This window comes from Glycine soja, chromosome 15, assembly GCF_004193775.1.
Source record: "Glycine soja cultivar W05 chromosome 15, ASM419377v2, whole genome shotgun sequence".
NCBI lineage: Eukaryota > Viridiplantae > Streptophyta > Magnoliopsida > Fabales > Fabaceae > Glycine > Glycine soja.
In genome coordinates this window covers 42,237,012-42,251,705 of record NC_041016.1, presented here as the reverse complement: position 1 = coordinate 42,251,705, position 14,694 = coordinate 42,237,012, and the positions used below count along the sequence as shown (strand labels likewise).

Genomic DNA, 14,694 nt, shown 5'->3' with positions numbered 1-14,694 from the left:
ATGCTTGTTGGAGATGACTCAAGTAAGTTTAAGTTTTTGAGTGAGATCCTTGTAAGGAGTAAGCCATAAGTTCATAGAGAATTCGACCACTATAAACCGTTGAGTGCTATCTTAGCCGCGTAGGTCCTTATTGGAGTAGTAAAGTATTTGAAATAATTTTCAAGTTTAGAAGAGTGCTTGTAGGAGGACAAATAGTGATCGATGTTTTCTTGACAACTTAAGACTTATGAAAAGATTTATCGTACGTGTGATTTAGAATAGGTAACCATGGTGTTCACCATAATGTTTTGAGAGACATTACCGTTAGTTTGATACATCGTGAGGACCTTTGGAGTTGAATCCAAGATAAAAGAGACGGGTAAAATTCTCAAGAATCTTGTTATGAGTTTAGTTTCAATCGTTAGAACTAGCTTAGTAGTTAGAGCTTGAGTAGGAAACCGTTAATATAGCCGGTGTCCTAGTTATAGAGTAAGACATCGTAAACAACAGTTGAAACCTCAACTTCAAGTGCAAAGTTATAGGGTGACATGATGAGTATAAATGTGTGAAGATTACCTCAAGGTGAACAAACTTACAAAAGTGAGAAGGAATCTATATTGATTATCTAATTAGCACCCAGTAAGTATCAGGTAGCATACCTTAGAGTGGAATTGTTACAATTTCTTGAACTGTCTCATGTCTGAAAAAAGTCGACCATGTGATCAGTCGCGTCTTTTCATGTTTGTTGTTCGTTTCAAATTGTCATTAGTGTCTCCTATGATATTATTCTACTCCAAATAGTATGTCATTCACATTCTATTATCGTTGAGATGTTACTCTTACGACACAACTTAACTCATGAAAAACTATCATTGAAGGAACGAGGATCACCATATTTATCGTCAAGTGTAGAAGACTCTTATAATCGAAGTCACAGATAAGTGTTTCAACAGAGCACACAACTTGATATTGAGAGCTATATGTGTAATATCTTTTTCTTGATCTTTCGGCAAAGTTTCGGGCACGAAACTTCTTTTAAGAGGGGTGTAATTGTAACATCCTAATTTTCATAAACTAGACTAAAAAGAATTGTTATTTATAAATAAATAGAATTTTAAAAATAATGATGAGATTTTATAAATAAATAAATAAGGAGATATAATTATTAATTAAAATAATGATTTGAGAGAAAATAAAAAGGATATTTTATTTATTTGTTTGATAGAGAATAAAATAAAGTTTGTTTTTATAAAATAATAAATAATAAATAAATAAATAAATAGAGTAAATAATAGGTCAAAAATGCCCTAGCTATAAATAGTAACATGATAGGTCAGTTTGAGACTGACTCCTCAGCCTCCTCTGCCTCACAATTTCATTTTTTCTCTCTTCTCCCAAAACTCTCTCTTTTTCTTGCAGGCCACCTAACCTGTTTTAAAAAAATGACGATCTCGGACTTATTCACCGTTGGATCGTCATGAAATTTGAGCACCACGTTCTAAACCCAATTCCGAGCATTCTCACCGTTGGGAATTTTGATATTATGTCTGAGCTAAGATAAATACCACTCACATTGTAGCATTTTCCTTTCCCGCAGAAACCCAGAGCTGTCTCAGAAAAAATACGATCCCGGTTTCGTTAACCGTTGGATTTTCATGAAATTCGGATACGTTGTTCAAAATTCAGTTTATCACGGTTTTACCGTTGGGATTTGCGAGATAATATTTTTGGAGGGAGAAAAATAAATCGCATGATGACAGTATAAGTGGAGACTTCAATTCCTTCTCTGCCTTTTTGACGTTTGGAAACTCTATCGGAGCAGTTAAAAAAAAATTGGAGGAATCTCAGGGAACCGCTAGAGATGCTGCTATCGCTGGCTGAAGACACGTGAGCCCGCTTAGAGGTAAGAGACGAGTTATTCACAATTGGGGATTAGTGAGAACATGTGTAGGGATCCTTAGAGATATCAATTGGAATGAGTTTTGGGGTATTTTTGCAATTTTCATTTTATCCTTTTAATTATTACAGTGAATTATATATGTTTGATGAATCAGTTGATGTCCCAATGAAAAATTGCTATGAAATTGATGATTGAAAAGTGTGATTGATGGATGAAAAGTGAACTTTGGATGACAACGTGGTGGAATTACGTGAATTACGTGTAAGTAAGTTTTATTTGGTTTATATGATATGTATATCTAGTTGTGTTGTTTCTCTCTAGTAGTTAGAAATGTGATAACTCACTCTCGGTTTGCTGTTTGTGTTTGGATCCTGTGATGATCTTGAACTTTGTGTTCGGGGGAGCAGATGAATAGGTGGATGACTATGAAGAACCTCATGCTAGAGGGCACGAGAACACCACGCTCTACTAGGACGTGACATTAGGATATAGGTTCTATATTAATTGTATGAAACTTATATGGCCTTCTTTGAGCCGAGATGACTTTATTATTTATTTGGACAAGTTTGAATATGATGTAAAAGAAAGTGAATGTGAGCCTTTTACCCATTTGAAAGGCTTGTATTTAAAAATGTTTTAAAAATATTTTTAATTAATATTTGAATTTTTATTCCTTTATTAATATATATGTGAGGGGTAGAGGGTGTCGCACAATCAATCCACCATGTATTATGGGAAACTTTAGTTAAGTTTGATTCAAAACATACAAGAACATTAAGCTCACCTTTCTTTTCGAACCAAGACTTACATTTTGGGCAATCCTTTTGGAAGTGTCTAGATTTTCCATAGAAATGACAATTATTGCTCTTTGATGCCTTCTTTTGGATTTGCACAGGACCATCATTGATCTTTAATGGCCTTTTTCCTTTATCATGCTTCTTGACAAATCTTTTTCCAGCTCCTTGATTCTCTTGGTGGCTTACATAATGGACTGAGTGACTTCCTTGATTCTTAAGCCTCGTTTCTTGCTGAACTAACATACTATGCAATTCATGTACATTCCATTTATCTTTCATGGTATTATAGCTCATTTGGAATGAGCCATACTCAGACAGTAATGAGTTTAGAATAAACTGAACAAGGAAGTTCTCACTCACAGCCATTCCTAAGGTCTTAAGTCTTTCTGCAATAATTGTCATCTCAATGACATGTTCATGCATAGTACGCGAACCATCAAACTTCATGGTGGTCAGTGTACTCATTAATGTCCCAACAAGAGACTTATAAGCTATTCGAGAGCGCTCTTCCACTAATCCCATAAACTCTTTAGCATTATCGGTCTTAGGGAGAGCTGTCTTAATACTGTCTGCAACGATTATTCTCATGAACATTAGGCTAAATCTGTTAGATCTTTCCTGAGCTTTATAATGAGATTTCTCTTCATTGCTACTAGCATTAGTAATAGTAGCTGGATTCTTTTCCAATATAACAAGATCAAGATCCAAAACACCAAGATGAAATTGGACTTGCTCATTCCAGTCAAAGAAGTTAAGCCCATTAAAAATTGACACAAATGATACATGAGAGTTCAATGAGTTAGGAACATGTACTGCATAATAAAACTTTACATAAGCATTTTGGGACATAAAACACAAGTCATACATATAATTTATTCAGATAACAATCAATGTATATTGATGTTCTCCTTTGGGTGATACACCAACACACAATATGCAAACATGATGATGCTAATAAAATTCTTAACATTATTTGACAATTAAATATGTACCAATTAGTAGTACCTATTTTCTTTGGGTATATAAATAAAACTAATGATACACACAAATCGCCTATAATTATATCCATTAACTATAAGAACAACTAATCAACCTTTGGGCGATCCATAAAGGTCTTATAACAATGTACCCACAAACCAATAATCATATAATTTAACATTCATTATTCTATAAGTAATTGAAATAATCATTAATTTAGAATTAAATAACCTTATAGACTTGACCACTTTGGTGACTAATAAATCTATCATATACTTAATTTCAACCAAATATATGTCATGCACATACTTATTACTGTTAACAATTCATAATCATTTCATTAATTTCATTTGAGGCCAAATAAATACCATAATTCACATTACAACCAATAAAATAATAGAAATTCAATCATAATGAAGCAAATGTATAACATATACATATTTACTGCTACCAATAATTTTAAAGCATTCACATTAATTTAATTTCAGGACAGAAACTTTAAATCCTTTAATGACATTCAACAATAATATTCGGAAGAAAATGAGCATGTGGGATTTAGAATAGAAAAAAGTGGGTTGGAATAGCAATTCCAAAAAGAATTCCATTGACGTGCGTTGCGGCTAAGAGGTCTTTGCTTTCTTTCTCCATAATTGGAATATACCACTTTAACATCCAAAAATTTTCAACTCAAAATAAAAAGCTTTCGTTCACGCAATGTAACACCACTTCGTAAGCTTGTTTCGAAAATTCAACAACAATAATAAAATATCATACATAGCCGCAGAAAAAAATAAAATTTTTAAATTTGATAATTAGGATTCATTCATAATTGAGAAAAAATAAATCATTATTAGAGAATCATAAATTTTATAATCTATGTTCCGATATCACATGTAAAAATTTTAAGAGTTTCTTAGATGATCAATGATAGAAAATCAACCGGATCTTAAAACCTATGATTGTCATAAATAATAAATAAATAATGAGTCATAGTGAAGCTTCTCTCAGATGTACTTTAATGTTTTGGAAGATGAGAGAAATAAGATTTCACTCCCTTAACTATTATTTGGGTCTCTCTACATTTGTGATGACTAGAGATTAGAGAGAACATTTTTTTGTCATGAAGGGAATCTTGTTTGACGTTTAGTGGGTATTAACTGTAGAAGCAAAGCTTCATGGTGAATCAAAGGTGATTCAAAGGTGTTTTGATGATAACAATGATGATAATAAAAGATGATGACAAAGGTGATGACAAAAAGCTCAAAGATCAATCAAAGAACAACTCAAGTGAATCAAAGATCAATCAAAGAACAACTCAAGTGAATCAAGAACAATTCAAGAGTTCAAGATAAGAATCAAGAAGAATTCAAGACTCAAGAAGAAAGTCTAGAGTCAAGATTCAAGGTTCAAGATCTCAAGAATCAAGATCAAGATTCAAGACTCAAGATTCAAGAATGAAGAGAAGACTCAATCAAGGTAAGTATTAAAAAGTTTTTCAAAACTTTGAATAGCACATGAGTTTTTGACAAAACCTTTTACCAAAGAGTTTTTACTCTCTGGTAATCGATTACCAGATTGTTGTAATCGATTACCAGTAGCAAAATTGTTTTGAAAAAGTTTTCAAATTGAATTTACAACGTTCCAATTAATTTCAAAAAGCTATAATCGATTACAATAATTTGGTAATCGATTACCAGTGCCTTTGAACGTTGAAATTCAAATTTAAATGTGAAGAGTTACATCCTTTCACACAAAAGCTTTGTGTAATCGATTACACTAATTTGGTAATCGATTACCAATGTTTGTTTCTAAATAAATCAAAAGATGTAACTCTTCAAAAAGGTTTTGACTTTTTCAAATTGGTTTTAAGTTTTTTTAAAAAGTTATAACTCTTCTAAATGGTCCTCTTGACCAGACACAAAGAGTCTATAAAAGTAAGACTTTGATTTGCTTTTCAATACACTTTTCACATTCATTCAATCAATCCTTTACAAGCTTTGAATCTCTTTGAACTTCTTCTTCTTCTTTGTACCAAAAGCTTTCTGAAGTTTTCTGGTTTTCCAAACCTTGAAAACTTGTGCTATTAATCTTTTCATTCTCTTCTCCCTTTGCCGAAAAGAATTCGCCAAGGACTAATCGCCTGAATTCTTTTTGTGTCTCTCTTCTCCCTTTTCCAAAAGAACAAAGGACTAACCGCCTGAATTCTTTTGTGTCTCCCTTCTCCCTTGTCAAAGAATTCAAAACGACACAGTCTGAGAATTCTTTTGATTCTTCCCATTCCCTAATACAAAAGTGTTCAAAGGACTAACCGCCTAAGAATTCTTTTGTATCCCCAAGCATCACCTAAGTTAATTTTTATAATAAAAGAAACACCCCAATTTTAAATATGAAAAGCCAATAATTTTTGAATTAACTATGCAGACATTTATTTAGTCCTCATGATTGCTACATCAAAGTCTACATATGATCTCTTATACCCTTCGACATATAATCTCTTATCCTTCATGAATTTAGATGATCCGATCATGCACCTATAAATAATTAAAGAATATAAGCATATCATTTTTGGATTACAGTTTAATTATGATATATTTCAATAAGTGGTCAAATATTTTTTATGCCAATTAATATTTACTCTCAATATTGAAAAAAATAGTTTTGACCAGTATTGGTCAAAAAAAATTCTATCGATGTTGATTAAAAAATAATTATGCCTAATGTAAAAAAAATCCTAGTCGATGTCTGACAAAAAATAACTATGGTTGATGTAAACCTGAAAATTTATCAATATTTATGAAGCTAAAAATAATCATTGGTTGTGGTCGATTGAAAACCCTTGACAAAATTTATCAATATTTGTATTTTAAAATTATTTTTAATTAAATATTTCAAAATGAGATATTGTTTATTTTTTATGAAGTTTAAAATTATAATTTTATCTATTTAAAATATAAAAATAAAATTTTACATAGGAAAAAAATTGAATTGTGTTGTCCAAACAAAAAAATTAAAATTTAAGAAATTTAAATTAATTTATCCAAATAAAACATTTGAAAAACAAAAGAAATTAAAATAAAAAAAATTTAAATTTCATGAAATTTTGAAATTCCTCGTTCAAACAGAAGGTAAGTGTATTTTGGCCATATAAAGAGTACTTACAATGGTAAAAGTTTTAAATAGAAATAAAAGGGGAGTGTACCTAGAAATAAAAAAAAGGCATAGAGCATTTTCCAAAAATTGATTGGGCCCTTTGCAGTGAGACCTAGTGATTTCCACTGACCCAATTTGACAAACAGCTAAAAGAGAACGAGTGAATAGAATAAAATGCGCCACCACGTCGTCGTTTTGATTCTCCTTTATGTTTGATTAGGGTTTTCTCATTAACGCTTCTTCTCTCTTCACTCTGCGAAGGTGCAACCTGACAGCCTCCAAATCCAATGGTAAACCCTTCTCCCTTTCCTTTCTGTTTCTTTCTCGAAACAAAGAATTAACTTTTTTCACAAACTCTAATTATCTTTACATTTTGTTTTCTTAATTTATGGTTTTGTTATGAATTGGAATGAACCTGATTTCAGGCTTCAGAGAAGAAACTTTCGAACCCAATGAGGGAGATAAAAGTGCAGAAGCTCGTCCTCAATATCTCTGTTGGCGAGAGTGGAGATCGTCTCACCAGAGCCGCCAAGGTTCACTTCACTCCTTATTGCTTCCGCTTTTCTTTTTAAAAGAAAATTTTAATTTCTGTTTTTCTTCTTGCAGGTGTTGGAACAACTTAGTGGCCAAACCCCAGTGTTTTCCAAAGGTTAGTTCTCGATAAGTTTCTAAATGGGTAGTTCAGTGATGCTGATAATGAGCAAAGATCTCAAATCTGTGTTCATTGGAACTTTTTGTTGATCATTTTTGTGATTCTATCATTTTCTTAAAATATAGATTGCTGGTGAAGTAATTTGGAAGAATCCCCAAGGGTTGGTTAGTTTATGTTAGGGTTTTTAATGGAAAGTTTGTTTTGTTTTTTTAATTGCATTGTCAAGACTCAAACGTCTGATAATAGGTTGGAAATGGTAGTTTGAGTTTTGAAATTTTTGTTAATTATAATGATTGTGTGTGGACCTGTTCTGTGGTTATAATCACATTAGTGGTGGGCTTAATGAAAGTGCATTTAAATGCCAATTTTTCTTCAGAAACTCGATTCAGAGGTTCATGGAAGACCTGAAAATGAGGATTCTGATATATCTTGATCGTATAGCTTTTTTCCTGCTTAATTTAATTTAAACCTTGTGTGCAAGGGCAGAAAACGGAAATCATAGTCTATTGCTCTGTTTGAAGAATTTTAAATAGTACTACTTGCTTTACCAGTAGTTTATAATAATGGTTATTGTATGTTGGATATATTTGGCTGTTTTTCACTGTTGCTTGGTAAGAAATGTTTTTTCTCGGCTTGGTTTTGACAGCACGGTACACTGTTCGTTCCTTTGGGATTAGAAGAAATGAGAAGATTGCATGCTATGTCACTGTCAGAGGTGACAAGGCAATGCAACTTTTGGAGAGTGGTTTGAAGGTGAAGGAATATGAACTTCTTAGAAGGAACTTCAGTGATACTGGTTGCTTCGGCTTTGGTATTCAGGAGCATATCGATTTGGGAATCAAGTAAGTTGAAGAACTTATGGATTTTTATGCTGTTGTTTTTACTTTTTTGCCTACGGTAAACATTTTAGGACTTAGGGGAAGCTGATTATTTGATATGGGTTGTGGTGTGCACAATGCATATTCAAAATTTTGGATATGACATGACATATCTCTTCCCCTTTATGCTGCATTCCTATTTTGACTTGAACCAAAATGCTAACTGGTTTATAAATATGGGAGTTTCAGAATTTTCTTTTTGTTGTTTTGGACTTTGGTGCTTATATGAAATCTGTTTTCTATGGCTTGATGATTTTGAGGAAGCAGGAATTGCATTAGTTAGGTTGATTTATTAATTAGTTTTTAGGCGTGATGTTATGTCTAATTGATTAACTGGTTTTGCAAATTGCATGCTGTCTTTAAATGACATTGTCAAGTCTTTCCCTCTTGGATTCATTCCCTTGTTATGTCAACTAACTTTTGGTTAATTTCCCTTCATATTTGTTTGATTATGATTTCAATTTCTTTGAGTATGAAGATTTCAATTTACACATTGGTCCATGATTATTGATTCTGCTTCAGGTATGATCCTTCAACTGGTATTTATGGAATGAATTTCTTTGTTGTACTGGAGCGTCCTGGCTATCGTGTCGGACGCCGCCGTAGGTGCAAGTCCCGTGTTGGAATTCAGCACCGTGTCACAAAGGAGGATGCTATGAAGTGGTTCCAGGTGAAATATGAGGGAGTGATCCTTAACAAGTCCCAGGCAATTGTTTAGTTAGATTGAGTTCACTTTAGGAGCGTGTTATCAGTTTTGTCAACTATAGCTCGATCTTTCTGTGATAGTATGCTAATTTTAAGGCAAGTTTTGAAACATTGTTTGTCATTTCAGTTTCGTGATTAAAGCATATGGATTAACATTAGCCCTGTTTAAACGGCACTTTTGTTGCAAAGAACTTGTGAACCCCTCGTTATGCAATTATGCTTGGCAATTTACTTCGTTTTCTTTGCAACCAAATAAGAGAAGGATGAGCAAAACATTTATACTTGCGAGGGTCCGAACTAGCTAAATTTACCTCAATACTGTGGAAAATACTCCTCTATATGATACAGGCATAACAAATACAGGAATTATGATAGCGTCAAATGCAATACAGCTCTTGTATCATCATACTCCATGTAAACCAATAAAAAAATATATACCATACTTATCTCAATCTATCATGCATTTTGCCAAAAGAGAGTCTTGTTGCAACAGACTCTCATCTACCATCTCCATCTCCCAAAACTGTTCACATGGAGATATAAACCAAGTTCATGTCTTTGATAATATCTTTCGTTATTTTAATGCCTGCGGCTATTTGTAAAGCATTAGGGCCAATATTCTTTTAGCGTTAGTTTCCATCTCACTTCATTTACTTGCTAATTTTTTAAGTAAAAAAAAAACGTTAACTGTAGTTAACAATGTTACATACATAGGTCTTTTGGGTTCGAAACTCAGCCAAAAAGAATTATTCACATTAAATGTTAAAATTTAATTTTAAAGGTAAAAAATATTTCACATTCTTTAGGCATACGTTAAATGCAAATGGTCAACATCCACATTTTTATGTTAAGTAAATATTTACGTTACAAAGGTACTAATGTAACTTGGTAGCTTCCCAGTTAATAAAGCCAATACACATAGGAAAACTTATCTGCCAAGGCTTAGAGAAAGGGGTAAGCACTAACATACTTGCTGAGACAGAGATAAGAACAATACCCGATTAGTATATAATTATGTATAGCATAGATAATAAGATTCATACACCCCACTGAAAAAAAAAGGTATATTTTAGGTGCCACCCAGGCCTATACTGCTAGCGTGGCCAAACTTCCGATCAGAATTAGGAATGATCTTGTTCCATCTGATTTAGATGGAACCCACCTTGGTTATTCTTATGTACCTCTACCTTGAACTTCTCTTCCTTCTGTCCCCTCTTGACTTTGAGAAGCAGATTAAACTTGGCAAAGTCATCAATGACCTGCATAGAAATTTACACATCCATCAGCCATGATACACCACCAGTAACTCTACCCCCGGGATGCTCTCCAACAGTCACAAAAGAAGCCTGTAAGCTATCCCCAAATGCAGCTTTTCTTATCAAATGTTTTAATTACTAAATTAATTTACATATCTTTGGGAGCAATAAGATAACGGCGAATACATGTTTATGTTGCAAGCAGCAAACACATGTATAGTAACAGTTCTTCCATACCATATTAATGAGGACTTGAGAAGGGAAGAGACCTGATGAATATTAGAATAAAGAAATGCTAACAACTCACTCTTTTCAATACAATATTATTAGGCAAAATCTCATGTTTAACTCGACTAATATAGAGTTAGGTTATTTAGTGTAGCCAGAAGCAGATTTCACAGAAGTGAAATTCGCATATAAAATAATGTAAGGGATTTGATAAAGGACCAAGAAGCATATCTTGAGCACAACTTGTCTTTAACCTTAAACTTTAATCCTTAATTTTATTTTAGACAACTTTTGTGCTAAACTGTCATTTAATTTTACCTTTTCTATCTATGGTTTCATTCAATCCGCAATAGATGAAACAATATAAAACTCTAATCTGCCATTTTGTTTGACCTATCCTGTCAATAATTTCATTCAACGAGCAGTAGATACAACACTAAATACATAAGTTTTACTGATTAGAAGTGTTTATTATATATGCAAATGTTTGTAGACACTTGTACAGTTCTCCTCTATTCAATAAAAGAATGCTTAAATTACTCTTAAATTTGTCTGTGTAACAAATGAGCAGCATCCTAGTGGGATGTAGGCATGTAGCTAGCTATTGTTGTGTAAAAAATGAACAATATGAAAGAATGGTAGGTAGTCTTGTCTTAAGATTGTTTGGGCATGCGCAGAGAAAACTCATAGAAGCACCAGTAAGGGAGTCGACTAGATGGAAAAAAGTACAATAGTTAAAGGTAAAGGGAGAGCAAAGAAAATTATAAGGTTAAACCACTAAGAGGGATTAAGAGGTAAATGATCTATCTTGCATTTATCCAATCCCACCTAGTGGGAATGCCAGGGTTGTTTTAGATTTGAAACAATTAAATAAATTCAATAATAATCATTTCAAAATATTAGCATAAATACCACTAAAGCACGCATGACTAACTAACTACAAATCAACGATCTGCGGGTCTCAGAAATTTATAAGACAAAAGCAACTTCCAATGTACATTACAGGAAGCTAATAGCATAACGCTAGACACATTATACAATAAATATTTTACATAAGGTTTCTGGTAAGCAACTAAACAAGCATGCAGGTAAGATAACCAGGCCAAAGAAAATGAACACTAAGATCCTGCTCCAGATGAATACACCAAAAATCAGACCAGACAAACCAGAAAATTCACAAATTCTCCCATATGGAATTTTCCTAGCTCTACAAATTTAAACATCAAATTACAGCCAACAATTCAACCATGTGACATCTAGTTGAGCAAACAAACTCAATCAAAAAAATTTCAAAGAATATAGAATAAGGCACTGACCTCAGCCTTTGCATCAGCAACCTCATGAAGCTCATAGGGTACTAGTGAATTAGACCTTTGCTGGATAGTCTTGATCGCATGATTTGCTGCATCCTGAACTTGAGGGTCATGTGTTGGCACAGATTGCCATCCAGGTTGGTGACCATCTGATAACAAAAACAGAACAGTAGATCATGTGTTAATAAGCACTTTGGGGTCAAATGTTCTATAATAGATACACAAGAAAAATATGCAAAGGCAAATGGTACAGAACTTTATACATCAATTATGAGTTTACGACTATTGTTAATGGAAATTGCTGGTGTAACAAATAGCAGCCCATGAAAATTCCAATGTAAAGAAAACTCAACATATTCACATCCTGATGTTGCACTAAATATGAAAATATATATTCCCACAAGGCATTAGACCATTTAATTTTACATCTTTCTCAACTCTGACTTCTTCAACACATTTAGATTCAATTCAATGATTCAATGATAACATCCAACTTCCATTGATTGGTCCTCAACTCGCTCTACATAACCAAACCCAAGAGCACTAACTGTGTTCACTCAAAAGCAGCATCTATAATGATGAACAACATTTGGCCTTTTGAGAGCCTTCTGATCACTAACATGCACTGAAAATTTATTCCTCGTCACAAATTACCAATATAATTATGATATTGATGGATCTTGCTTGTTGTATGCAACTTGTGAGTGTTGTAATAAGAAAACATACACTTCATATGTCCCAATTAAAAATAAAACAGAAACCAGAGAATGACAGTTGCTCTGTTAGTACATTGGAGGATATAAAAATAAATAAATACCCCAATTAGAATGTTTCTTAGTCATATAAAGACCACAGATGATTGATTTAGAAAATGCCATACCCTTTTTGACACCAAGATCAGCAGAGGTAAATGATGGTACATCACCAGCAGGCTTGAACTCTTGGAGTTCTTTGAAATTCAACCATGGTTTCACCCACACCTTGGCTTCATAGAGCTTCTTCTCACCTGCCTCAATAGCCTCGAGAGTAAGGTGATGCAGGGTTCCCGCAACAACCTGTTCCTGTGTCCTCACCACCCTAGAAAACTCCAGAAGTGAATTCTTCAACACCATCCAACACAAGTCAACACGTTAAGTTCACAATCACATAAAACATTGTTCATCATATAGAACATAAGACAGTATAAAGAAAAAAGAACTACTGCAATCACAATCACAAGAAAGTTCAGCAATCCAAATAACATGTCAGTACATTAGTGGGAGCATATAACCCTCACTATATATAAACAGATGAATGCATATAATTTAGCATATCGAGAATGATATTCCTGAGAATTTCGTTTAACTGACCTCACCTAATAGGATAAAGCTATTGCAGACTGCAGTTGTTGTACTATTGATCAGTGAACCGAAAAAGATTTTTACTCAACTAATTCGAAATCATTCTAGATATGACACTTAAAATAACTTGAGGAAATAATATATATACTTACTATGTAGTGACATTGTAAAAGTTTTTTATATTGTCATCCAAACAACCGGGTATGATAAAGTTTGCTAACTTTGATAACAACTATCTTAAGGTACTTTTATAGTAAAATTGCATTAAACTCGAATTTGTTTCATAAAAGTGAATAATCTTACCATTCATGAGAATCTATAATTCAATGACACTTACAATTTTTTACACTCAAATTGTAATTCATAAGAATTCACCAAATTCTATATATATATAAAAGGTCACTAGACTAAAAAAATTGTAATTCGGTCCTTGATCTTCGACAATTTTTGTAATTGGGTCCTGGAGTTAGAATTTTGGCGGTTTTACAAATTCCAGAAAGACCCAGTTACAAAAACTGTAAATGATACAATTTTTTATAGTTTACTTTAAAAATTCCCAAATAATCCAGGATGTATTAAGCTTTTAAAATATATATTTCTGTTTCTGTATGGCCATAACATCACAATTCACGAATGATCAACTTCTTCTGTTAAACTTGTCTTGTACTCTGGAATTCGAATCAAACACTAACATAATAGCAACCTGGTCTTGTGCATTCAAAACACGTAAACAAGTGACAACGAATAACAAGATTAAAAATAAAAACAATTTTTTATATTATTATTTTGGGGAAAAAAAATATTTTTAAAAAGGGCGATTTAGCAGCAACCTGCTTCTTGTTGTGTTCATCGACGGCGAACCGAGCGAGGGCCTCGGTTTGGACGCTGTTCTGAGAGCCTTGGGAGTCGCGTAAGCCTCCTATCGTGGCCATCGGCGCGTGGTGGTGGTGGTATTCGGAGCAGCCCCCGGACGAGGATCGAAGAGCGAAGAGAATGGAGAGGAAGAAGAAGAAGGAATAACGCTTTGGAATGAAAGTGGAAGAAGAAGAGGTTAATGCTCTCATTCGGTTTATTTCTTCCTTCCTTGCTTTGGAATAAAAAGGCCTTTTGCTTTATTTGTTTGTTTGGTTGATGCAGTGTAAAGTGAGTAAGTAACTTCTGCTCACGCGCTGTATTTATTTTCATTATCCGTGTGCCTTAGTTTGGACGCCACGTCGTAGCAACATCTCGATATTTTTTATACGCGTCAAGGTACGGCGGTGCTTTTCTTAAATCTTAAGCGACTCCAAATGTACACGTCGACACGTGTTACGTATGTATGTACTTGGAGCATAGTTTTTAAGTTTTTTTTAAGTGAAAATATTTTTATTGGGTAACAAAAAATTATATTATCTATGAGTTCTCTTATAATTTGCACAATAAATATTTTTACTTTTAGTTTCTTAACTAATGTTCTAACAAGATCCAAAAAAAAAATAAGAGTATATTTTTTATTGGATATTGAAGTGGATTCTTGAG

General features: G+C 33.2%; 2 protein-coding genes across 2 annotated transcripts; one reads left to right on the top strand and one right to left on the bottom strand.

Moving 5' to 3' along the window:
- The first annotated feature begins 6,963 nt into the window (after positions 1-6,963).
- LOC114388662 (60S ribosomal protein L11-like) lies at positions 6,964-9,274 on the top strand. Its single transcript, XM_028349272.1, has 5 exons — positions 6,964-7,094; positions 7,230-7,337; positions 7,411-7,453; positions 8,103-8,298; positions 8,857-9,274. Exons 1-5 carry the CDS (start codon positions 7,092-7,094, stop codon positions 9,050-9,052), a joined length of 546 nt encoding a protein of 181 aa, XP_028205073.1. The 5' UTR covers positions 6,964-7,091; the 3' UTR covers positions 9,053-9,274.
- Positions 9,275-9,848: 574 nt separating this feature from the next.
- Positions 9,849-14,337, bottom strand: LOC114388661 (cysteine proteinase inhibitor 6-like). The gene is made up of 4 exons (XM_028349271.1): positions 14,007-14,337; positions 12,717-12,936; positions 11,840-11,985; positions 9,849-10,298 (listed from the first exon to the last, which is right to left on the bottom strand). Exons 1-4 carry the CDS (start codon positions 14,238-14,240, stop codon positions 10,161-10,163), a joined length of 738 nt encoding a protein of 245 aa, XP_028205072.1. The 5' UTR covers positions 14,241-14,337; the 3' UTR covers positions 9,849-10,160.
- Positions 14,338-14,694: the final 357 nt, after the last annotated feature.

Bases quoted from the DNA above. Each gene is read 5' to 3' on its own strand.
- LOC114388662 (XM_028349272.1), top strand. The intron at 7,454-8,102 runs GTTAGTTCTCGA...TGGTTTTGACAG, and splicing joins AACCCCAGTGTTTTCCAAAG to CACGGTACACTGTTCGTTCC. The intron at 8,299-8,856 runs GTAAGTTGAAGA...ATTCTGCTTCAG, and splicing joins CATATCGATTTGGGAATCAA to GTATGATCCTTCAACTGGTA.
- LOC114388661 (XM_028349271.1), bottom strand. From the start codon at position 14,240: ATGAGAGCATTAACCTCTTCTTCTTCCACTTTCATTCCAAAGCGTTAT. The intron at 12,937-14,006 runs GTTGCTGCTAAA...ATGGTGTTGAAG, and splicing joins ATGAACACAACAAGAAGCAG to AATTCACTTCTGGAGTTTTC. The intron at 11,986-12,716 runs GTATGGCATTTT...TTTTGTTATCAG, and splicing joins TGATCTTGGTGTCAAAAAGG to ATGGTCACCAACCTGGATGG.